The sequence below is a fragment of the Callithrix jacchus genome, chromosome 1, assembly GCF_049354715.1.
Source record: "Callithrix jacchus isolate 240 chromosome 1, calJac240_pri, whole genome shotgun sequence".
Lineage (NCBI taxonomy): Eukaryota > Metazoa > Chordata > Mammalia > Primates > Cebidae > Callithrix > Callithrix jacchus.
The window spans coordinates 178,489,520-178,513,910 of record NC_133502.1 but is presented as its reverse complement, the minus strand read 5'-3'; the positions used below and the strand labels follow the sequence as shown (position 1 = coordinate 178,513,910).

General features: G+C 43.3%; 1 protein-coding gene across 29 annotated transcripts in view; it reads left to right on the top strand.

The window, feature by feature from the left end:
- Nucleotides 1-24,391, top strand: part of FNBP1 (formin binding protein 1) — a 160,292-nt gene that overhangs the window by 121,642 nt on the left and 14,259 nt on the right. For 4 of the 29 annotated variants that reach the window (XM_009003949.5, XM_009003947.5, XM_009003943.5 and 1 more), the window contains exons 9-14: nt 2,136-2,333; nt 3,286-3,468; nt 7,791-7,874; nt 11,191-11,205; nt 17,091-17,200; nt 24,002-24,134. In XM_009003949.5, coding sequence (XP_009002197.2) covers nt 2,136-2,333; nt 3,286-3,468; nt 7,791-7,874; nt 11,191-11,205; nt 17,091-17,200; nt 24,002-24,134 — 723 coding nt within the window. The remainder of the gene's footprint in view (nt 1-2,135; nt 2,334-3,285; nt 3,469-7,790; nt 7,875-11,190; nt 11,206-17,090; nt 17,201-24,001; nt 24,135-24,391) is intronic. The other 25 variants (XM_035260290.3, XM_078329391.1, XM_035260279.3 and 22 more) reach the window with 8 other exon arrangements.

The window sequence follows — 24,391 nt, the reverse complement described above, 5'->3', positions numbered from 1 at the left end:
AAGTATTGCCATTTGAGCCTCATTGATAACTATTTGCAGTTCCATTATTTCTCCCCATCCCCTTCCCGTATGACCTCATTGAATCATCTCATGGTGGGTAGTTGCTTTCAGTGGTCATTCATGCTGTGTCTTGGATTTAACTTTATAATTCCTTTTTTGGAAAACACATTTAAGTGGTAAATTGTCCGAGAGTTGACAGAATTGAGTTTCTGTTTTCTGGAAAAAGGGAAAGACTTTGTTTCCTGTAAGTCAGATGATGATGATGATTATTATGATTATTATTATTATTATTCTCTTCTTCTTCTTTTTTCTTCTTCCTCTTCCTCTTCTTCCTCTTCTTCTTCTTCCTCCTCCTCTTCTTCTTTCTTCTTCCTCTTCCTCTTCTTCCTTCTCCTCCTCTTCCTCCTCCTCCTCCTCCTCTCCTCTCCTCTCCTTCCTTCCTTCCTTCCTTCCTTCCTTCCTTCCTTCCTTCCTTCCTTCCTTCCTTCCTTCCTTCCTGCCTTTTCTTCTTCTTTCCTCTTCTTTCTTCTTTTTTTTTTTTGAGACAGAATCTTGTTCTTGTTGCCCAGGCTGGAGCGCAGTGACGCGATCTCAGCTCACTGCAACCTCTGCCTCCCGGGTTCAAGTGATTCTCCTGCTTCAGCCTCTCAAGTAGCTGGGACTATAGGCACATGCCACCATGCCCAGCTAATTTTTGTATTTTTAGTAGAGATGGGGTTTCACCATGTTGGCCAGGCGGGTCTCCAACTCCTGACCTCAGTTGATCCGCCTGCCTCAGCCTCCCAAGTGTTGGCATTACAGGCGTGAACCACTGTGCCCAGCCAAAACAGGGTTTCTTCAGGCACTTTTGACATTATCTTAGACCAGATCATTTTTCTTATTGGGGGCATTACAGGACATTTAGCAGCATACCTGGCCTCTACCCAGGAGATGCTAGTAGCACTTCCCAAGTTCTGACAGTCAAAAATGTCTCCATATATTGTAGCATGTCCCCTGAGAGGGCAAAGCCTTCTTTAGTTGAGAATACTGCTTGGGGACGAATGAATTCCTAGAAACCTATTTCTCTCAATAAAAATATAAACTAGAACACCAGCATAGGCTTTTACTATTAATTTGAAAAACCAAATATTTAACATAAAAGTTATGCAGCTGGCCCAGTGTGGTGGCTCACACTTGTAATCTCAGCACTTTGAGAGGCCAAGGTGGGTGGATCACTTGATGCCAGAAGTTCTAGGCCAGCCTGGCCAACATGACGAAACCCCATCTCTACTAAAAATACAAAAATTAGCTGGACATGGTGGTACATGCCTGTATTCCCAGCTACTCGGGAGGCTGAGGCACAAGAATTGCTGGAACTCAGGAGGCAGGGGTTGCAGCAAGCCAAGATCATGCCACTGTACCCCAGCCTGGGTGACAGAGCAAGACTCTGTCTAAAAAAAAAAAAAAAAATCAGAAAACGACAGTTCTGTGTTCTAAAAGCTCAAATGAACATTATTGATGTCTTCTGAAGAGAATGAAAAAAGCTGGCCAGGTGTGGTGGCTCATGCCTGTAATCCCAGCACTTTGGGAGGCCAAGGTGGGCGGATCACAAGGTCAGGAGTTTAAGACCCGCCTGACCAACACGATAAAACCCCATCTCTATTAAAAATACAAAAATTAGCTGGGCATGGTGGTTGCACACCTATAGTCCTAGCTACTTGGGAGGCTGAGGCAGGAGAATCGCTTGAACCCAGGAGGCAGAGGTTGCAGTGAGCCAAGATCACGTCATTGCACTCCAGCCTGGATGACAGAGCAAGACTCTGTCTCAAAAAAACAAAACAAAAACAAAAATTAGCTTGGCGTGATAGTGTGCATCTGTAATCCCAGCTACTCCAGAGGCTGAGACAGGAGAATTGCTTGAACCCGGGAGGTGTAGGTTGCAATCAGCTAAGATGGCACCACTGCACTCCAGCCTGGGTAACAGAGCGAGACTCCATCTAAAAGAAACAAAAAAGAAAAAAGTTACTAGGAAAAAAGTTAGTATCAATCAGTGTTATTTCCTTAGGTATCATCTGTATGAGGTCATCATAATTCATTGTTTAAAAAGTATTTGCATGCTTCTGAATGTATTTATATGCTTTCGGGTATAATTTCAGGATTCACAGCTGGTGATAGAAGCTTATAAATCAGGGTTTGAGCCTCCTGGAGACATTGAGTTTGAGGATTACACTCAGCCAATGAAGCGTACCGTGTCCGATAACAGCCTTTCAAATTCCAGAGGAGAAGGCAAACCAGACCTCAAATTTGGTGGCAAATCCAAAGGAAAGTTGTGGCCGTTCATCAAAAAGAATAAGGTACTGATGGTTGGACGCGGTGTGAAATGAGTTTTATAAAGTGTGGAGATTTTGACTTGATCTTTGAGTCTTATAAAAACTGAGATCTTAGACCTGTAGTTTCAGAATGCAAAAGAAAAAAGCTAGTGTGCTCCTTGTATTTTGAGGCAGTATTTCTTTTTGGTGGTGGTATTTTTGCCATGGCCCTGTGTCTTATTTCAGAAGCATTATCCTCCTACCGTGACACCCACACTAACAGATTACTGACCTCTCCACCATTTCGAATCACACCTTCCACTCCTTCGTCTCCTAGACTGCTGGTGACCTTGGCTGGGAGAGAGGATGTAGTGCGAAATTCCTGTAACACTTTATCCACATATGTAATTGAAACTGTTACCATGTTAAAAACTTGGTTTCGAATTCATGTTAACATGCGTATCCATGAACATTTTTCATTTTCTTTGCATAGTGTGATACATAGGTGCATGACAGCATTAACCTGGGGTTGTAGAGTATGATCAAGGCAGCATTACTGCTTTAACTTTAGAATGACTTAATAATTATTAATTTAAACAGACTGTCTACTGTTTTCACAACCTTAGCATTGAAGGTCTTCCATTTTTCCCCATTAGGCTGTGTTAGCTTAGGTGATATGGAAATATTGACCTTCTGGCTTAAGCTGGTTTAGAATAACTAACTAGTGCTGTAGTTTGCATGGGAAAGTCTGCACGAGCTTCTTGTCAGGTATTTCTTGCTCTTCCTCTGTCGCGTTACTTACTAAACCTCCCAACTCTCATCCATTCTTCATTTAACCACCTCCTACATGTTTTCTTTTGGACCATGGCCTAAAATTTAATTGTTTGTGTTTTACTTGCGTTGGATTTCAAATATGATTTGATGCTTATTTTTGTTTTGTGTCTTATCTTCTTGTTTCTGATTTTTACTCTGTCACGGCTCCATCTCTTACATGTAGCTTATGTCCCTTTTAACATCCCCCCATCAGCCTCCCCCTCCCCCTCCTGCCTCTGCCTCACCCTCTGCTGTTCCCAACGGCCCCCAGTCTCCCAAGCAGCAAAAGGAACCCCTCTCCCACCGCTTCAACGAGTTCATGACCTCCAAACCCAAAATCCACTGCTTCAGGAGCCTAAAGCGTGGGGTAAGTCCGCTCCGGAATCCTGTCTCTCTGGCGTGCTTTTGTTGCATGTTCGGTTCTGCATAACTAATTTTGTTTGTGAATGAATCCATTGTGTTTTCCCATAACATATAAAAGTTTAAAAACCATTATAGCTGGAAAGAAAAAGCCAGAAAGAGGAGGGAAGAAAGAAGGAAGCAGGACACATAGAAGGAAGGAGAACGCCGGGCATCCCAGAGCTCCTTCTGTTTGTTTCTGTTACATTTTGGAAGGACTTGACCCCTCTTCCTCTTTAAAGCATCCAAATCATTAATCTTTTACCTTAATTTTAACCAAAAAAGGAAACTTAAGATTTCATTTCTAAAACGGGTGACCTGAGCCCGGACATGATGGCTCATACCTGCAATCTAGCAGTTTGAGATGCCGAGGCAGGAGGATCACTTGAGCTCAGGAGTTCAAGACCAGCTTGGACAACATAGTGAGACCCCATCTCTTAAAATATGTATATGAAAATAAATAGGACAAGCACAGTGTCTCGTGCCTGTAGTCCTGGCCCTTTAGGAGGCTGAGGTGGGAGGATCATCACTTGAGCTCAGGAGTTTGAGACCAGCCGGGACAACATAGTCAGATCCCATCTCTAAATAAATAAATAAATAAATAAATAAACAAACTAGCAACCTATGAGATAAGGAATTGGAAGTGACTGTGTAAGTCAAAAAATATTGCCTTAATAATTACTGAAGCAATGTGAATGTAATGAAGATACTTCCCTGAGCTATGCCTCAGGGTTCAAAGGAGAAGAGTCATAAGTCACAGTGGTTTCATTCGCAATTTTAGTGAGATTATAAGGAGTTCATAAAATGTCTGTTGATTGGAAGAGGCCTAATGCAGGATTTCTCTTTAAAGGATACAGTAATAAAAGCAGCTGACACCTACTGAGCGCTTACTGTGTGCAAAGCTCTGTGCCGTGCGCTCATTGACTTTTTTCCATCCACTCTATGAAGCCTAGATAGTGCTCGTATTTCCTTATTTTACCGCTAAGGAAATTGAGGCATACAAAGGCGAAGTGAGGAAGATGCAGAGCTGGGATTTAGATCCAGGGAGTCTGGTTACAGAGTCTGCAATTCTGTGACGTCCAGCTTCAGGGAGCAACTACTATGTTGACTCGTAAGTGGATGTTATTAAGATTCAAGTTCGCCATCCTAATTGAGATTGATGTGCTTAAGTCACAGAGTTAATAGAATTGAGGCAGCCATCTAATGTACATACCGGTTTGGTTTATAGAGAAAGATTGGCGTAAAGTAACATGTTGATTCCCACATCATTCTAAATGGTCAGTCTAGTCTGAGCCTTCCCAAAATATCTTTTATGATGAATATAATGAGTAAACAGATATTTAGACCAGGCACAGTGGCCCACGCCTGTAATCCCTGCAGCATTCACATATCTTTTTTACCTTAAAAAAAAAAAAAAAAAAAATCCCAGTCAACTGACAGTTGGGTTACTTCTTTCCAAATAGTGCCTGGTAGTACCCCAAAGCCAGAGTTGGATGCCAGCTTTTCTTGAGTGTCAGCTGACACATTGGCACGGGAAAAGATTCTAAACTACAACTGATTAACTAGAGGGGAGAGATGCCCTTCTTGGACTTGGAATCAATAGGTGGTTACCAGTAAAAGAATAACAGTAGTCATTGTTAACCTGACAATCATATTTCTACAAAAACTACTCTGTGTAAAAAAGAGGCCTGGAGCAGTGGCTCATGCCTGTAGTCCCAGCACTTTGGGAGGCCAGGGTGGGTGGATTGCTTGAGCTCAGGAGTTCAAGACCAGCCTGGGCAACATGGCTAGACCCTGTCCCCCATTAAAAATACAAAAAAATAGCCAGGCGTGGTGGCATGTGCCTGTAGTCCTAGCTACTTGGGAGTCTGAGATGGGAGGATTGCTGGAACCCAGGAGGAAGAGGTTGCAGTAAGCCGAGATCACACCACGGCACTCCAGCCTGGGCAACAGAGTGAGACCCTTTCTCCAAAAAAAAAAAAAAAATGTAAATACATAGTCGATAATAAGGTTGTTCGTTTTTTAAAATAGGGGGAAAATATTTCCTTATATGCAGAGTGCCTTTAATATGAGAATCTCAGATTTATAGTTGGTAGAATTATCTTGCTTTAATGCTATCTAGCATATCAGGTTAAGAATTAGAAATGTAATTTCTGAAAGATATGAAAAAAGACATTGATGGAAGGCAGAGTACAGCTTCAAAAGTGATGATGGGGCTGGGTGCAGTGGCTGACACCCGTAATCCCAGAACTTTGAAAGGCCAAGGCAGAAGGATCATGAGGTCAGGAGGTCGAGATCAGCCTGGCCAACATGGTGAAATCTTGTCTCTACCAAAAATACAAAAATATGCCAGGCATGGTGGCAGGCACCACCTGTAATCCCAGTTATTTGAGAGGCCGAGGCAGGAGAATTGCTGGAAATCAGAAGGCGGAGGTTGCAGTGAGCCGAGATCGCACCACTGCACTCCAGCCTGGACGACAGAGTGAGACTTCATCTCAAAAAAAAAAAAAAGTCGATGATGAATTAAGCTAAGCTGTATTATTAGGACTTGAAGAATCTGCAGCTTCTTGGCTCAATGATGCTGGCGTTTTAGAACTCCACTCATTGTTAATCCAAGAATTTCCATGACGAGGTGTTTTTGCTAGACTGAAAGTTTTGTCTGAACTGTCAGTTAACCCATCTCTGCCATTTTACCAAGCATTCATGTGTTATATTTATATATTATCTCTATTTTTTGAACTCTCATGATGAATATTCATTGATTGTTTACCATTTGTTTATGTGTCGATTCTATTTTCACTTAACATTACACAGTCTGAAATGTGCAGTTGGCTGAAAATGGTTTGTGAATTTGTGGTTCATGGCATTTGCTAAATGTTTAGAAAAAAAACAAAGAATTCAGTCATTGATAAATGTAAGAAAAGGATGGTTAGAAAAAAAAAATGTAACATTTAATGAAATGAGAAACTGGTTCTTTTGATGATTTAAAGGAAAATCTCTGTTTTACCGTAATCAGCAATATGAATTGTATTTCTTACTCCTCAAATCTGTGCTCAGCAAATCTTTGTTAAAAAATACTTCCCGCTGGGCACGATGGTCATGCCCGTAATCCCAGCACGTTGGGAGGCCGAGGCGGGCAGATCACCTGAGGTTGGGAGTTCGAGACCAGCCTGACTAACATGTAAAAACCCCGTCTCTACTAAAAATATAAAATTAGCCAGGCGTGGTGGTGCATGCCTATACCCCCAGCTACTGGGGAGGCTGAGGCAGGAGAATCGCTTGAACCTGGGAGGTGGAGGTTGCAGTGAGCCAAGATTGTGCCATTGTACTCCAGCGTGGGCGACAAGAGCAAAACTCCATCTCAAAAAAAAATTTTTTTTTTCCCCAAATGGTGAGTTTATTTTCCTGAGGTTAAACCACATGCGTATATCTACTAGAAGCCATAGTAAAGAAGTAGAGAAATATTTTTGCTTCTTTTACTTTTGGTCAGTCTGTTCTTAGGGTCAGAATTAATGTTCCTTCCTCTGGGAAGCTGCAGTGCAAAAAAAGAAGAAGTGCAAGCTCAAAAAAAAAATCCGAAGTTTGGAGAAATAGATTTCATTTTTAAGCAGTCTCAGCATGGACCGTCGTGAGCAACCTAGCATGGTTGACAGGTTCTGTGACCAAAATGATACAGCCCCTCCCACCTTCACATTCATTCTACTTTTTAAGTTAACACTTATGCCAACAATAATTTAATTAGAGAATAAAAAGTCTGTGATTTTATTATGTCTTTTAATTTCTCATGTTTTGCAGCTTTCAGATTCAGATGTCAATAATTTGTTTCTATCATTGGGTATAAATCCCATGCAGACGTATCTCAGCATAACTGATTTTGTTTCTAAATAATTAAACAGGATAAAATGTGATTTGTTGTAAGCTGTTGATATTTATAAGGAAATTTTGTTTCACTGAATATCTTTAAAGGTGCCACCAGAGCATTAACCACTGTTTCATTTTTATGTAAGTTGAAGGAAAATGAAACTAGATAGTATGTTCTCCGTTTGCCGTCTACAAAGGGCGATTTTATTGCTTAAACTAAGATTTCATTTTCTGGCCTGTGCAAGAGACTTCTATATGTAAAATACGGCGACACATTTTTCATATTTTAGAATTAATCGTATGGAAAAATATCATCACTGTTGACCTAAAGATTTTGAAAATCCTTACCAATTGTTTGTCATATGTTAAAGTCTTATGGTTACTTTAATTTTATTTATTTTATCTTGTTCTCTTGCTGGTTATTGGCAGACTCAGTCTTTCTGTTTTCACAAAGAACTCATGAAGAGGACAATAGGGAAACCCACGTATGCCTTTGAGGCTAGGGACTATGTTGTAAGTTACCTGTGACGGCCAGGTCATACAGTCACGGCACAGCCACTAACCCCATTCACAGCACCAAGACTGGGGACCCAGAGGCACTCTGTTATGCTTCCACACTACGAAATGAAATTCTTAATTGAGAGGGGAAAAAAAAAGGCTAATTGTATAAATTCATCCATAGGCAACTTTATCTGAAAAACTTGCATCAATAAAGGAAGCAAACTTTCTAATAACAGTGGTGAGCTGAGCCTGATGTTTTGTTTGTTTGTTTGTTTCTCTTTTCTCTTTTTTTTTTTTTGAGACGGAGTTTCGCTCTTGTTGCCCAGGCTGGAGTGCAATGGCGTGATCTCGGCTCACCACAACCTCCACCTCCCGGGTTCAAGCGATTGATTCTCCTGCCTCAGCCTCCCGAGTAGCTGGATCTACAGGCGTGTGCCACCACGCCCAGCTAATTTTTTTGTGTTTTTAGTAGAGACGGGGTTTCACCGTGTTGACCAGGATGGTCTCGATCTCTTGACCTTGTGATCCACCCACCTCGGCCTCCCAAAGTGCTGGGATTGTAGGTGTAAGCCACCTCGCCTGGCCTAATTTTTTATATTTTCAGTAGAGACGGGGGTTTCTCTATGTTGGTCAGGCTGGTCTCGAACTCCTGACCTCAGGTGAACCGCCTGCCTCGGCCTCCCAAAGTGCTGGGGTTACAGGCGTGAGCCACCGCACCCGGCCTGTTTTTCTCTTTTCATTCTGGTTCTGGGACTGTGACTGACGTCTGAGATGTCACTGGTATGACTTCACCGCAGAATTTCACGCATAAAACACAGCTGCAATGTGGTCACGGGAGAGTGATGCTCTTACAGATGGCAGTGTAGCTCAGTCCCACATCCATGTTTGTAACAAACAGATCCCTAAGGGAGTTATGCCCTAACGCTTGGAGAACAAACAAACAAATTGATGACACGTGAGCGATTTCCTAGCACAGTAAAATGAGTTTTCTTCTCTCTATGTATCTATACATTTATTTTCGCTGTCCCCTTTCTTTGTACTTGAGGTTAGTACTGTGACTGTCCAATAACACATGGGCTTGCCAGCTCTGTGTTCCCCATGTGTTATTGACGCTTGTGGCTCCCACGGCTCTTTAACTGTCGCCTGAAACTGACAGCTTTTTAATTCTTCAGGTGTCTAGCAATGCACTTAATGGAATCTTCATAATTATTATTTTAGCCAATGATGTTGCTTTCTAATTTTAAGAGAAATTCTAATTGGCTGGCTTACAGCTTAAGACTGAAAACCAATATATGATGATTAAAAAGAAATTCCGTGTACTGTGATGGCACTTCTTGTATTAATAGATTATCCGTCACAAATAAAATCAGATTTGTCTGAGAATTTGGTATTTCCTATTCGATGGGGATTTATGTTCAATCCTGATGACTTGTTTTTACTATGAAGTGTTATAATCTTCCTATACAATATTTTGAGGTGAGAACTCTGTTTGTGGAATGCTTAAGAAAGAATATATAACTTTGCGTAATGAAAGTAGCCAAGTAGAGAGCGAATAGTATACCTAGTTGAAATGTTAGTTCTTTGAATTAGCAATGTTTAGACAATAATGTGTAAGAAAATATCTGTATATGATAGTGTGCCTTGTAGGAAAGATATTTGGAGTTTTCTGCTGTGCACTGTAAGTCTTGTCTGTGCATACAATGAATTCCAGTTGTGTTAAGTAGATCTGTGCTCAAGTTCACAGGCGGGCTGAAATACTTGTAGACAGCCCACGTCAGGCAGTCAGGAATGTGACTGTATAATGTACCATTTTCCCCCGACAAAGGCTTGCCTTTCTGTTTCTTTCCTTTAAAATCCCATGTACCTATATAGGGACAATTTCTTTAAAAGGTTATTTTTTATTTACAAAGAAGTGTGAACTTTGAAACAATCTTAAATTAAGAATTAGTTTTTTAGGCTGTGTGTGGCAGTTCACACCTGTAAATGCAGCGCTTTGGGAGGCTGGGGTGGGTGGGTCATTTGAGCTCAGGAGTTTGATATCAGCCTGGGCAACATGGTGAAACCCCCATCTCTACCAAAAACTACAAAACTTGAAATCGAGTGTGGTGGCACTCACCTGTAGTCCCAGCTATACTCGGGAGGCTGAGGTGTAAGGATCACTTGAGCCCTAGAGGTTAAGGCTTCAGTGAGTTGACATTGTGCCACTGTACAATCTGCCCTGTCTCCGAAAACAAAACCAAAAATCTGTAAATTGATGAGTAAGTAAATACTTTAAAAAGAGCAGTCACAGTGAATAATTCTCCAAATACCCAGCGCCTATGGATGGGGCTCAGAGTTTCATAGAAAGCCTCAGCAGACACCATCCACTGAGCAAGGGTAGCACACAGTGCTCGTGTGGGAGGGAATGTTGTCCTCTAGCCTGGCTGCGAGAGGCATTTCGGGTCCTGCAGGTAGTTTTTTAGAGCACCTGCTGGTCAGTCCTTTGTTAGCAATTCACCAATTTCAGGCTTTGCCTTCATGCCAATTTATTTATTTATTTTTGAGACAGAGTTTTGCCCTTGTTGCCCAGGCTAGATTGCAATGGCATGATCTTGACTCACTGCAGCCTCCGCCTCCTGGATTTAAGCGATCCTCCTGCCTCAGCCTCCCGAGTAGCTGGGATTACAGGCTCCTGCCACCACACCTGGCTAATTTTTTTTTTTTTTTTTTTGTATTTTTAGTTGAGACGGACAGGGCTTCACCACGTTGGCCAGGCTGGTATCGAACTCCTGGCTTCAAGTAATCTGCCCACCTTTGGCCTCCCAAAGTGCTGGGATTACAGGGGTGAGTTACCGTGCCTGGCCAATGTTTATATTTATTACAGTTCCTTAAGATAAAAATATGACTTGCTTATCATGGAAGTAATTGGTGTTCAGACTTCTTTTAGTCTGTGTAAAACTTCCCATGGGAAATTCGGAGAACAAAAGGTTGTGTGGTTATATGTTTTCTTTCATAGTCGTGTGTCACCGACTACAAGCTTATTTAGTTTACATATAGGCTGAGGGGCTGATACGGACCTGTAACAGAACCCCTCCTTTTCTATCTGATCTTTGCTCTGCCAATATGGAGCCTGAGAAGAGTTCATTAGGGAGCAGCCCTTCTTGTGAACTTTTGCACAGATCTGCTACAAGTCATTTTTATAGATCAGCGGGTGGACGTGTGTGTTATTTTAATATGGTGGAACTGACCAAGTTCCTCTTCTTCTGATGCGTTGTTGTTTTTTTTCTCTTTCTCTCTCTCTTTCTCTCTCTCTCTCTCTTTCCCATACCTCTCCAATTTTTCCATGAAGCTTTCTCTCAAGCTGGTAAGCACAATTATTCCATGCATGTCCTGAGTCTAATCAGGTTTTCGGCGTGTGTTTTGTGAATGCTATGCCATGCACAACATATCTTCAAAGTTAACTTGGTTTGTGTTTCTCTTACGTGTGCTTCTGTTGGTGTTTCCTTATTAGACTTCTTGGATACAAAGGTCCAGAATCTAATAGAGGTGATCTTAATCTTTTCAAGATGCTAAGAACATTAACACTTACCTCATGACTTGAATCATGACTTGGTGTTCTTTATTACTGGGGCCTTAAGAGGAGGACAAATGTGAATAAAGTATCTATGAATATGAACGTAAAGGCCGGGCGCGGTGGCTCACGCCTGTAATCCTAGCACTTTAGGAGGCCAACGTGGGTGGATTGCCTGAGCTCAGGAGTTCAAGACCAGCCTGGGCAACATGGTGAAACCCAGTGTCTATGAAAGTACAAATAATTAGCCAGGCGTGGTGACGTGTGCCTGTAATCCCAGCTACTCAGGAGGCTGAGGGAAGAGAATTGCTTGAACCTGGGAGGCAGAGGTTGCGGTGAGCCAGGATCATGCCACTGCACTCCAGCCTGAGTGACAGAGTGAGAGACTTCATCTCCAAAAAACAAAAAACATAAATATTAAATCTTGGGGGTGTTGGATCATTTTGATTAAAAGTAAATTTAATAGTTGAAGAATGTTCCTATTTGAGAACCACAGAAGTAGATGAAAAAAATCTGGGAGCCTGAAAGAGCCATGTAGGAATGATCCCAGCCGGCAGCTGCTGCCCAGGTTTGAGGCCACCCATGGGAATGGAAAACTCTGGAATCTTTCTGGCGCGACATAGATATGTTGGTGCCTTGTGCATAGCTGATTCAAGAGGCCACAGAAGGATTTCATGGACAGTGAAAAGAGCCTCCTAAGCCTTTTTAGAATTATTTACTCAGTGTTTTGTGTCGTTTGTACTTAATTGTATATGCCTAGTAAACAAGCAAACTAATCATTACATTTATTAAAAATAACTAACATAACCTATAACTGTGCTTCAAATATCTATGATAGTTTCATAGTCTTCTCAAATTCCACAGCTAAGAATATCCTAAAATAATGGGACAGTGATCAACTGTGACAGTTCAGCTGGGAATAAGATCAGCAGTATAAGCATGCTATTGATAACCTAGGATGGCATTTTATGGTGATTTTAAAATATGTAAATATTTACATGTGTGTATGTATACATATGTATGTATATACATAATTTTTTCAACATGACTTGGTATTTGGTAATGGGCCCAACCCTAAAGAAAAATAATATTTTATTAAGTTAAACATTTCTTAGACTGTGAAATAAAATCCTGAGAAGAGTCTTTAAAGTCTCTACATGAAGGAAAGAGATCGAGATTCTTAAATGAATTACAGGTTCTTGAGCAGTATGAGCTTGGGAGGAATTGGATCTATTCACGAGGAGGCCTTCTCAGCTGCCAGCGTTTTGTTCTTACCCTTTATTCATTGTTTTTCTGGGTGCTAGCAGCAAAAGGTAATATTTTCAGGCCGTCTTTCTGTTTGAAAAACAAATTATTTTACCAAGTTGGTATTGAACTGTTGCTTTCTGCCATTACTTTGAAGCCGGCAAAGAAGTGCAGTGCTGCTGGGCGCAGTGGCTCCTGCCTGTAATCCCAGGGCCTTGGGAGGCTGAGGCAGGATGATGAGCTGAGGCAGGAGGATGGCTTGACCCCAGAGTTCAAGGTTGCAGCGAGCTATGATTGCACTACTGCACTCCAGCCTGGGTGACACAGCAAGACCATGTCTCAAACAGAAAAAAATGAAAAAAGGTGTGGGATCAGGTGCGTGGCTCACACCTGTAATCTCTACACTTTGGGAGGCTGGGGCAGGCAGATCATATAAGCCCAGGAGTTCTAGACCAGCCTGGGCAACATGGTGAAACCTGACTCTACAAAAAAATACTAAAATTTTCTGGGCATGGTAATATGTGCCTGTGGTCCCAGCTACACAGGAGGCTGAGGCAGAAGTATTGATTGAGCCCCGGAGGTCAAAGCTGCTCCAGCCTTGGGTGATGGAATGAAACCCTGCCTCAAAAAAAACTATAAAATAACACAAAACAAAAAATCTAAAGAAGTAATATTACATGGGGCTTGGGCTGTTTGGGGGTCAGGGGGAAGCTGTTGACAAGCAAGGGTTTGATTTTTTTTTTTTTTTTTTTGGGGAGACAGAGTCTCTCTCTGTCTCCCAGGCTGGAGTGCAATGATGCGATCTTGGCTCACTGCAACCTCCGACTCCTGGGTTGAAGTGATTCACCTGCCTCAGCCTCCTGAGTAGCTGAGATTATAGGCACGCGCCACCTTGCCCGGCTAATTTTGTATATTTAGTAGAGACGGGGTTTCACCATGTTGGTCAGGATGGTCTCGAACTCCTGACCTCAGGTGATCCACCCGCCTCAGCCTCCCAAAGTGCTGAGACTACAGGTGTGAGCCATGGCGCTCAGCTGGCCTCCAGAACTTCTGATGGACTGGCTTCAAATTGGGGTTCCCGTGACCCCATCTTTGGGTTCAGTTAATTTGCAGGAGCAGCTGACAAAACTCAGGGAAACACAATTACCAGCTTATTACAAAGGATATTACAAAACATACAGAGGAAGAGATGCTTAGGGTGAGATATGGGGGAGGGGGCACAGAGCCTCCATCCCTCCCTGGGCAGCCCCTCTCTAGGAACCTCTGTGTGTTCAGCTATCCAGAAACTCCCAAACCCTGTCCTCTTGGGCCTTTTATGAGACTTCATCAGATAAGCATGATTGACGCATGGACAGCCATGCTGGAATGAGATTGGACAGAAAGGGCCTGATGGAATCCTAGTTGACTGGGTGGGGACACCCAGCAGGGCCTGTCTGTCCAGATTCTTTTTGGCCTCCCTGTGCAGCATTCCTTCCTCCAGGGTATGGGGCAGGATCCTCTTGAATGAGAGTCATATAGCCACAATCAGAATGCTACCTTTAGCAGGTAAGAGAAGGGCATGGGGAGATGAGAGAGAGATTCTGCTTTCTGAGGCCGAAAGTGCTCTGATGTTTTAACACAAGACTGTAGCAAGAGGCCAGGCGCAGTGGCTCATACCTGTAATTCCAGCACTTTGGGAGGCCGAGGCAGGAGGATCACCTGAGGTCAGCAGTTCAAGATCAGCCTGGTCAACATTGTGAAACCCCATCTCTACTAAAAATACAAAAATTAGCCAGGTATGGTGGCAGGCACCTGTAATCCCAGCTACTTGGGAGGCCAAGGCAAGAGAATCTCTTGAACCCAGGAAGCGGAGGTTGCAATGAGCTGAGATCACACCACTGCACTCCAGTCTGGGCAACAAGAGTGAAACTCTGTCTCAAAAAAACAAACAAACAAAAACCCACCGTATGGGAGTTATGAGCCAGGAACCGTGAGTGAAAACTCGTGTGTGTGTGTGTGTGTGTGTGTGTGTGTGTGCATGAGCGTGTGTGTGTGATGCTGTCACAGTGCTGATCTGCCTTAAGTAAATTCATCATAAGCACAAAGTCTTTTGAGCTCAATGATTGAATTAAACAAATTGAAAAGCCAATAATCTAGTTTTCAATTTTCAAATAAATATTGTAGTGCCATAGTATATGGAAAAGACAGCAAGTCTTCATTTTTATATTAAAGGTTAGTTTTGCTTCATCTTAGATTTAGAGTCAAATTCAACTTCTTCAGTTTGGTATTAGGAATAGTAACTTCCATTCTGGTTTCACTCAACTCTTATCTCCAACACAGACACATACACACACATACGCATGTGCACACACACAGGCACACATTAGAGTCAGTGTGTCTGACGGGTGTGTTTGAGAACAGTAGCTGAAAGTTCTTTGCGTGGCCTTTGTGGTCAACTATTTGCTGAATCACACGCTTCCTAGCACATCCCCCTGGCAATTTATCATAATCAGCCTAGGAACTCAGTCACAAGCTGCCATGTAAGCTACTTGGCAAATGCAACTTGCTTCTGGAATTACATTAACTGGGTCCCTTCATTCTGTCCTGCCCCAAGTCAGTCTTGCCCTTGTTTTAAAAGAATTGAGGGTTTAAAGTAAAATCTCTTTTCTAAATGCCCTGGCTTATCCCCTGGTTATTTGAAGAAATTCTGTCTCTCTCTCTCTCTCTCTCTCTCTCTCTCTCTCTCTCTCTCTCTCTCTCTCTCTCTCTCTCCCCCCTTTTTGAGACAGAGTCTTGCATTGTCCTGCCTTAGCCTCCCGAGTAGCTAGGACTACAGGCATGTGCTACCATGCCCAGCTAATTTTTGTATTTTTAGTAGAGACAGGGTTTCACCATGTTGACAAGGATGGTCTCGATCTCTTGACCTCGTGATCCACCTGCCTCTGCCTCCCAAAGTGCTGGGATTACAGGCGTGAGCCACCGCGCCCAGCCGGAAATTTCTCTCTTTAGGAACATAGCCTCACTTAAGTAAAAGCACTTGATGCCACAATGTACCATAGCTTTCTAACAAGTAAGCATATGGGAAAGCCTGAAACTGTTGACACTTTCTCCTACAAGCACAGGCACAGAGTCAAGAGAGCAGTTGCTTTTGAAAAGGGAATCAATATACCAAAATACAGTTCTTCTGACACATTAAAAACTGCAGAGATCAGTTTCGTACACTGTGGAGAATTGATTTTGAGTCCAGGGAGGGCATTCTCTCTGAATTCTCTGATGCTTCCGAAAGGTGCCTAGAAGTCGCTAGGCTGGGTGTGGGGGCTCATGCCTGTAATCCTGGCACTTTAGGAGGTTGAGTTGAGTGGATCACCTCCAAGACTTTGAGACCATGGAAAATTAGCCAGGCATGGTGGCGCACACCAGTAGTCCCAGCTACGCAGGAAGCTGAGGCAGGAGAATCGCTTGAACCTGTGTGGCGGAGGTTGCAATGAGCTGAGATCGTGCCACTGCACTCCAGCCTGGGCAACAGAGTGAGACTCCATCTCAAGGAAAAAAAAAAAGTAACTAGACTTTTAGAGGCAGCAGAGTGAAGTGTGCATGGGGTTTGGACAAGAGAGAGAGTTTTTTTTTTTTAAGACGGAGTTCTGCTCTTGTTGCCCAGGCTGGAGGAGTGCAGTGGCACGATCTCTGCTCACTGCGACCTCCGCCTTCTTGGTTCAAGCAATTCCCTTGCCACCATGCCCAGCTAATTTTTTGTATTTTAATAGAGATGGGGTTTCAACATGTTGGCCAGGATGGTCTCGATCTCTTGACCTCGTGATCCACCCGCCTCGGCCTCCCAAAGTGCTGGGATTACAGGCCTGAGCCACCGAGCCCAGCCTGAGATTTTTTTTTTAATGTCCTTTTTCACCCACATTCTCTGAGGAATGTGATGTCCCATCTGTTGCTTTACAGGGATGGAGACTTTTGGCCTTAGCCTGTGTGAAGAGACTTTTGGCCTCAGCCTATGTGAAAGGCAGCAGCTAGACATGCAGTGGTAGATGGGCTTTATATTTAGGAAATATAATTTTCACTAACACTTCAGTGTTGCCACTGACATTGATGGTAGTACTTGGTAGGAAAAGGAAGAAGACTCTGTCTCAAAATGTGTTTTTCATGGATTCTCCCTGGAGTCAGAAGTCTATATGTTCTTCCCTCTCTTTCCTGTAGCGTGGCTCACTGCTTTTTCTGGGGCATTCTGGCCAGCATCCATGGAACTGGGAATGGTTTTGGGGACTTTTGCAGTTTGCATGCATTGACTTTTGCCTCTCAGCTGGGTGTAGTGGGAAAGAGCTTAATGTATTTTATGAAGCCACATGCAGGTGTCGGCACTGCCCGTGGCTGCAGGCTTTGCTTATGGCCTTCTTTCAAGGAGTACCTGGGGCTTTCTGGCTTCTTATTTATATTTGTGTCTGCAGGGCGCGACACCAGAGGATTTCAGCAACCTCCCACCTGAACAAAGAAGGAAAAAGCTGCAGCAGAAAGTCGATGAGTTAAATAAAGAAATTCAAAAGGAGATGGATCAAAGGTATAGTGCATCATTATGACTTATTAAGAAATTCAAGGCCAGGCACAGTGGCTCAAACCTGTAATTTGGTAGGCTGAGGTGGGTGGATCACTTTAGGTCAGGAGTTCGAGACCAGCCTAGTCAACATGACGAAATCTCATCTCTACTTAAAATATAAAACTAGCCATGTGGTGGCACATGCCTGTAATCCCAGTTACTTGGGAGGCTGAGGCAGGAGGATCACTTGAACCTGGGAGGCAGAGTTTGCAATGAGCCCAGATTGCACCACAGCACTCCAGCCTGCACAATAGGCAAGACTCTGTCTCAAAAAAGTAAAAATAAAAAATAATTAAAATTTAAATTTAAAAATAAAATTCAAGTTCAAGCTGGGCGTGGTGGCTCACGCCTGTAATCCCAGCACTTTGGGAGGCCGAGGCAGGAGGATCACTTGGGAGCCCGGGAGTTGAAGACCAGCCCAGGCAACATAGCAAAACCCCTAAAAAAAGAAAAAGACTAGCCAGGCATGATGGTGTGCACCTGTAGTCCCAGCTATTTAGGAGGCTGAAGTGGGAGGATCACCTGAGCTTAGGAGCTCCTTGCTGCCATGAGCATGAGCCATGATCATGTCACTGCATTCCAGCCTGGGCAGCAGAATGAGACCCTGTCTCAAAAGAGAGAGAGAGAGGGGCCAGCCTGGGCAACATAGTGAGACCCTATCTCTACAAAAATAAACAAAAGTAGCTGGGCGTGATGGGGTGTACCTGTAGTCCCAGCTACTTGGGAGGCTGAGGTGGGGAGGAGTGCTTTAGCCTGGGAGGTGGAGGCTGCAGTGGGCTATTTGCTTAAGAATCAAAACCCTCATTCCCTATGACTCATGGGAAAAAAGAAAAAGGGAAAAAAAAAGAATCAAAACCCATTTGCCATAAAGCAGAGATATGCAACAGAGGAGGAGGGCTTCTGTGAAGGGAAGGTGCATTCATTAAAACAGCTGTAGGAAAAGCAAATCAAACAACACACACACACACACACACACACACCCTCACTACTAGCATCAAGAGCTAAGGCTCTATCTCAAGAAGAACGCCACTGCATTCCAGCCTGGGCAATGGAGCAAGACCTTGTCTCCAAGATAAAAGCACAAAGTAGGATGAAAGATATTAAATAGCAAGCACTCCAGATCCCCTGGGGTCAGATCTGGCTCTGCACTTGACTACTGCTGATATGGCAATGTGCATAATATGCTTGAAACAGTGCCTGCCACATAAGTATCTGGGAAACAAAATGGATCAATATGGCCAGGCACTGTGGCTCAAACCTGTAATCCTAGCTCTTAGGGAGGCAGAGGCAGGAGAATAGCTTGAGCCCAGGAGTTTGAGACCTGCCTGGGCAATATAGCAAGACCCCGTTCTCCACAAAAAGGAAAAAAACAAAAAGACCAAAAAAAAAAAAAAAATCAGTATGTTAAAGGTAAACAAACTATGTGTTTCAATTAAAAGATAGAGATTCTCAGACTGGACCAAAAAAAAAAAAATAAACTCAACACATAAAGCAATGTATGGTATCTACAAAGACACATCTAACTCATAAGATCTAGAAATATGAAAGTAAAGAAATGGAAGAGAAGCTATACCATGCAAGTGCCAGTCAAAATGAATGAAACCAGTGTAACAAGGCTGGATTTGGGGCTGAAGAAAAAGAAGAAAAAAAAAAACACGTGCTTGGGCCGGGCGTGGTGGCTCACGCCTGTAATCCAAACACTTTGGAGGCCAAGGCGGGAGGATCACCTGAAGTCGGGAGTTCAAGACCAGCCTGACCGTCATGGTGAGATCCCATCTTTAAAAAATAAAAAATAGGCCGGGCGCGGTGGCTCAAGCCTGTAATCCCAGCACTTTGGGAGGCCGAGGTGGGTGGATCACAAGGTCAAGAGATCAAGACCATCCTGGTCAACATGGTGAAACCCTGTCTCTACTAAAGATACAAAAAATTAGCTGGGCATGGTGGCGCGTGCCTGTAATCCCAGCTAGTCGGGAGGCTGAGGCAGGAGAATTGCCTGAACCCAGGAGGCGGAGGTTGAGGTGAGCCGAGATCGTGCCATTGCACTCCAGCCTGGGTAACAAGAGTGAAACTCAGTCTCAAAAAAAAAAAAATTAAAATTAAAATTAAAAAATAAAAAAAATTTAAAAAATAAAAATAAAAAACGTGCTCAAAGTTATTATAGAAGACTTAAATAATATAGTTAGTAACAATGACCTGATACATAAACATCTAACAACTGCAGGGCATACACTTTATTAGTCTGTTGTCATGCTGCTAATAAAGACAGCCGAGACTGAGTAATTTATAAAGAAAAAGAGGTTTCGTGGACTTCTAATTCCACATGGCTGGGGAGGCCTCACAATCATGGCAGAAGGTAAAGGAGGAGCAAAGGCACGTCTTACATGGTGGCAGGCAAGAGAGCATGTGCAGGAAAACTGCCCTTTATAAAACCATCAGATCTCGTGAGACTTACTATCACAGGAACAGCACAGAAAAAACCTGCCCCCATGATTCAGTTACCTCCCACTGGGTCCCTCCCATGACACATGGGGATTATGGGAGCTATAATTCAACATGAGATTTGGGTGGGGACACAGCCAAACCATATCAATATTCTTTTCAAGCCTACATAACATTTTCAAAAGTTGAGTGTATCTTGGTTTCATAAAGCAAATCTCAACAAACATCCAAGGACATGTATCATTCAAAGGATAGATATCAGAGTGATATCTATCACTTTGCAATTAAGCTGGATACCAATAAGAAATAGTAAGAAATTAAGAAATATGCCTTTAAATAAGCCACAAACTAAAGAAGAAATCATAGTAGATATTAGAAAGTATATGAAATAGAACTGAACTTTAACATACATTCTATATCTAGTTTGTGGGATGTCATTAAAGCATCCCTATAGAGAGATTTGTTGCTCTGAATGCATATTAAAAGCAGAGAGGTAAAAACCAGTGAGCCTTACTCACTTAGAACCTCACTTAGGATCTATCTCAAGAAGTCAGAAAAAGAACAGCAAATTAAGCCCAAAGGAAATAGAAGAGGCTGGGCATGGTGGCTCACGCCTGTAATCCCAGCAATTTGGGAGGCTGAGGTGGGTGGGTTGCTTGAGCTCAGGAGTTTGAGACCAGCCTGGGCAATGTGGCAGAATGCTGTCTACAAAAAAATAGAAAAATTAGCAGGGCATGGTGGTGCACACCTATGGTCCCAGCTACTTGGGAGACTGAAGTGGAAGGATCACCTGAGCCCACAAGGTTGAGATTGCAGTGAGCCAGGTCATGCCACTGCACTCCACCCTGGGTGACAGAGCGATACCCTGTCTTAAGAAAAAAAATAATAATTTTTAAAAATCATAAATTAATTAAATTTTAAAATATACAATTTGGCTGGACACGGTGTCTCCTGCCTATAATCCCAGCACTTTGGGAGGCTGAGGCAGATGAATCATCTGAGGTCAAGAGTTCGAGACCAGCCTGGCCAACATGGCATAATCCTGTCTCTACTAAAAATACAAAAACTAGCTGGGCATGACAGCAGGTGCCTGTAGTCCCAGCTACTCGGGAGGCTGAGGCAGGAGAATCGCTTGAGCCCAGGAGGCAGAGGTTGCAGTGAGTCAAGATCACGCCACTGCACTCCAGCCTGGGCGACAGAGTGAGACCCTGTCTCAAAAAAAAAAAAAAAAAAAGTCCGGGTGCGGTGGCTCACGCCTGTAATCCCAGCACTTTGGGAGGCCGGGGCGGGTGGATCACGAGGTCAAGAGATCGAGACCATCCTGGTCAATTTGGTGAAACCCCGTCTCTACTAAAAATGCAAAAAATTAGCTGGGCATGGTGGCGCGTGCCTGTAATCCCAGCTACTCAGGAGGCTGAGGCAGGAGAATTGCCTGAACCCAGGAGGCGGAGGTTGCGGTGAGCCGAGATCGTGCCATAGCACTCCAGCCTGGGTAACAAGAGTGAAACTCCGTCTCAAAAAAAAAAAAACTAAAATAAAATAAAATATATAATTCAACAGATCTAAAAGTTGGTTCCTTAAAAAGATAAAGTAGATAAACTTGTGGAGAGATTGGTTAGGAAAGACTGAGAGGATAATAAAATAAAAGATAATAGATATAGACAACTCTGTGGGGGCAGTATTGCTGACAAATAGTGAGGCAGCTGGAGGTCTGGGCCATAAAGTCAAGAGAGGAGTTTCAGAAAGGAGACCAGGCGTGGTGGCTCACACCTGTAATCTCAGCACTTTGGGAGACTGAGATGGGTGGATCACCTGAGGTCAGGAGTTTGAGACCAGCCTGACCAACGTGGAGAAACCCCATCTCTACAAAAAATACAAAATTAGCTAGGCATGGTAGCACATGCCTGTACTACCATGTGGTACTTCATGTGGGCTCCACTGAAGCGGAGGCCACAGTGAGCCAAGATCATAAAACTGCAGCAAGAGTGAAACTCCATCTCAAAAAAAAAAAAGGACATCATAAGGGTAGATACCATTTCACTTGGTTTGTAATGTTTATTATTTGTTAAATAAATAAATGTTTCTGTAAACATTTTTAAGGACATTTAACATTATTTACAACTGTTTATTTAAAAATTATTTATAAACGTTAATTTTAAATGTTTATTAAATATTTATTTGACAAATACTTATTGCGCATCTATTATGTGCTGGGGATGGTCCTGACACTTGGGATACATCAGGTTAACAATGGAACTTGAGCTCATGGAGCTTCCTCCAAGAGCTTCCATTCTAACAGCAGGAGACAGTGAACAATAAGCCTAATAATGACGCGTGCTGTGGAAAAGAAGGCAGGCAGGAATGAGGAAGACAGGAAGGAAGAGAGGAAAGAAACAAGATAAAGCAGCTGGGAGTCCAAGTGGGTCTCAGGCTCAAAGATGGAGGGTGGTGAGGACTTGTGGAAGCTCTCTTCTTGTTACTGGTGTACTTTGTTAAACTATTTCCCATGACTCAGAATGTATCTTTTGGTTTGTCTGTTGGCTTCCGATTGTATCGTATGGCCTGGTTTGCATTTTCTTTTGCTAACACTCATCAAAGTTGGCTTCTTAACCCTGGCAGTCATTTGCTCTAGACTTTCATGACTCAAAGCCTACCAATGGTGCCCTGCCATGAGGGCCAAATGAGTAGAGCCCTTTGGTCTTAAACCCCAACACGCCCGAACTTCTCTAGGGATGCCAGCCCATACTGCCGTGGGCTGCTTTCAAACAGGGTTTCGGTAAGGACATGGGACCCACCCTGTGTAGCTTTAAGGCTCTGTAGCTTACCTGTCGTGGATTCTAGCTGTGGATTCCATTTCTTAACCTTTGAAATGGATGTGTGTTAACATTGCCAGAGCAATTAACTGCTTGTCAGGTGGGCATATTGCAGCCCATGAGACCCAGGATGCCAGCGTGGCTTGGGTTTGCAAGAAGAATGTATGTGTGGAAATATTTGTTTTATTGTTTGTTTGTTAGTTTGTTTTTGAGACAGAGTCTCGGTCTGTCGCCCAGGCTGGAGTGTAGTGGCACAATCTCACCGCAACTTCCATCTCCTAGATTCAAGCCATTCTCCTGCCTCAGCCTCCCGACTAGCTGGAATTATGGGCAAATGCCACCACACCCAGCTAATTTTTGTATTTTTGGTAGAGACAGGGTTTCACTATGGTGGAAATACTTGGGTTTTGAAGCCAGATTTGGTGGCTCATACATAATCCCACACTTTGGGAGGCCGAGACCTGTGGATGGCTTGAGGCCAGGAGTTCAAGACCAGCCTGGGCAACATGATAAAAAGCCTTCTCTACTAAAAATACAAAAATTACCCAGTCTCATAAACTGATCTCGAAATAAGTATATAAATAAACATTTTTTTTTAATTCTTGGGTTTTGTTTTTCTTGTTGTTTGGGGGCAAAGGGAAGGGCAGGATTAATTTATGTTCCTCATTTATTGGGGACAATGAGGAGTTACCATCCAGAGACAGGAACTAAAATTTAAAACTCAGCTTCTGTATTTATAGCCCTTGGGAGCAGAATTCTTACAGAGAATTGCCAGAATGGAAGCTGGCCCAGTAGTCCCTTATAACCCATACTCTAATCTTCCCACATTTCCATTCATACCTCCTTTTTTTTTTTTTTGAGATGGAGTCTCGCTGTCACCCAGGCTGGAATGCAGTGGCACAACCTTGGCTCACTGCAACCTCCACCTCCCAAGTTCAAGTGATTCTGCCTCAGCCTCCTGAGTAGCTGGGATTACAGGCACACACCACCATGCCCGGCTAATTTTTTGTATTTTTAGTAGAGATGGGGTTTCATCATATTGGTGAGGATGGTTTTGATCTCTTGACCTCGTGATCTGCCCACCTCAGCCTCCCAAAGTGTAGAGATTACAGGCGTGAGCCACTGTACCGGGCCCTCATTTGCTTTTCAAAGTGGTAAAATATTGGCTGATAAAAGTAACACTGGCCTAGTGCAGTGGCTCATGCCTGTAATCCCAGCACTTTAGGAAGCCAAGATGGGTATATCACCTAAGGTCAGGAGTTCGAGACCATCCTGGCCAACATGGCAAAACCCTGTCTCTACTAAAATACAAAAATTAGCTGGGCGTGGTGTCACACACCTGTAATCCCAGCTACTCAGGAGGCTGAGGCAGGAGAACTGCTTGAACCCAGGAGGTGGAGGTTACGGTGAGCAGAGATCGCGCCACTGTACTCCAGCCTGGGTGACAAGTGCAAAACTCCATCTAAAAAATAAAAAGCAACCTTTACAGCATTCTACTTGTTCTTCCTTTCAGAGATGCCATAACAAAAATGAAAGATGTCTACCTAAAGAATCCTCAGATGGGAGACCCGGCCAGTTTGGATCACAAATTAGCAGAAGTCAGCCAAAATATAGAGAAACTGCGACTAGAGACCCAGAAATTTGAGGTATGAAACTTCCATTGTCAAAACGCTTTGTTGGAATAAAGAAGAAAAGGTGTTCCTCGGTGTAGAATGGAGTAGGGCCCTGACAGTCCTCTCACTGGGGGAGACAGTGGGAATGGCAGTTTGTGTCATGAGTTACGGTCAAAGGAAAAATACTGTTCGCTGTTGAACCTTCTGCTTCTCATCATAGCCTATCTTAACTGTGTCTGTAAAAACCGGCAGTGTTGGCGGGGTGTGGTGGCTCACACCAGTAATCCCAG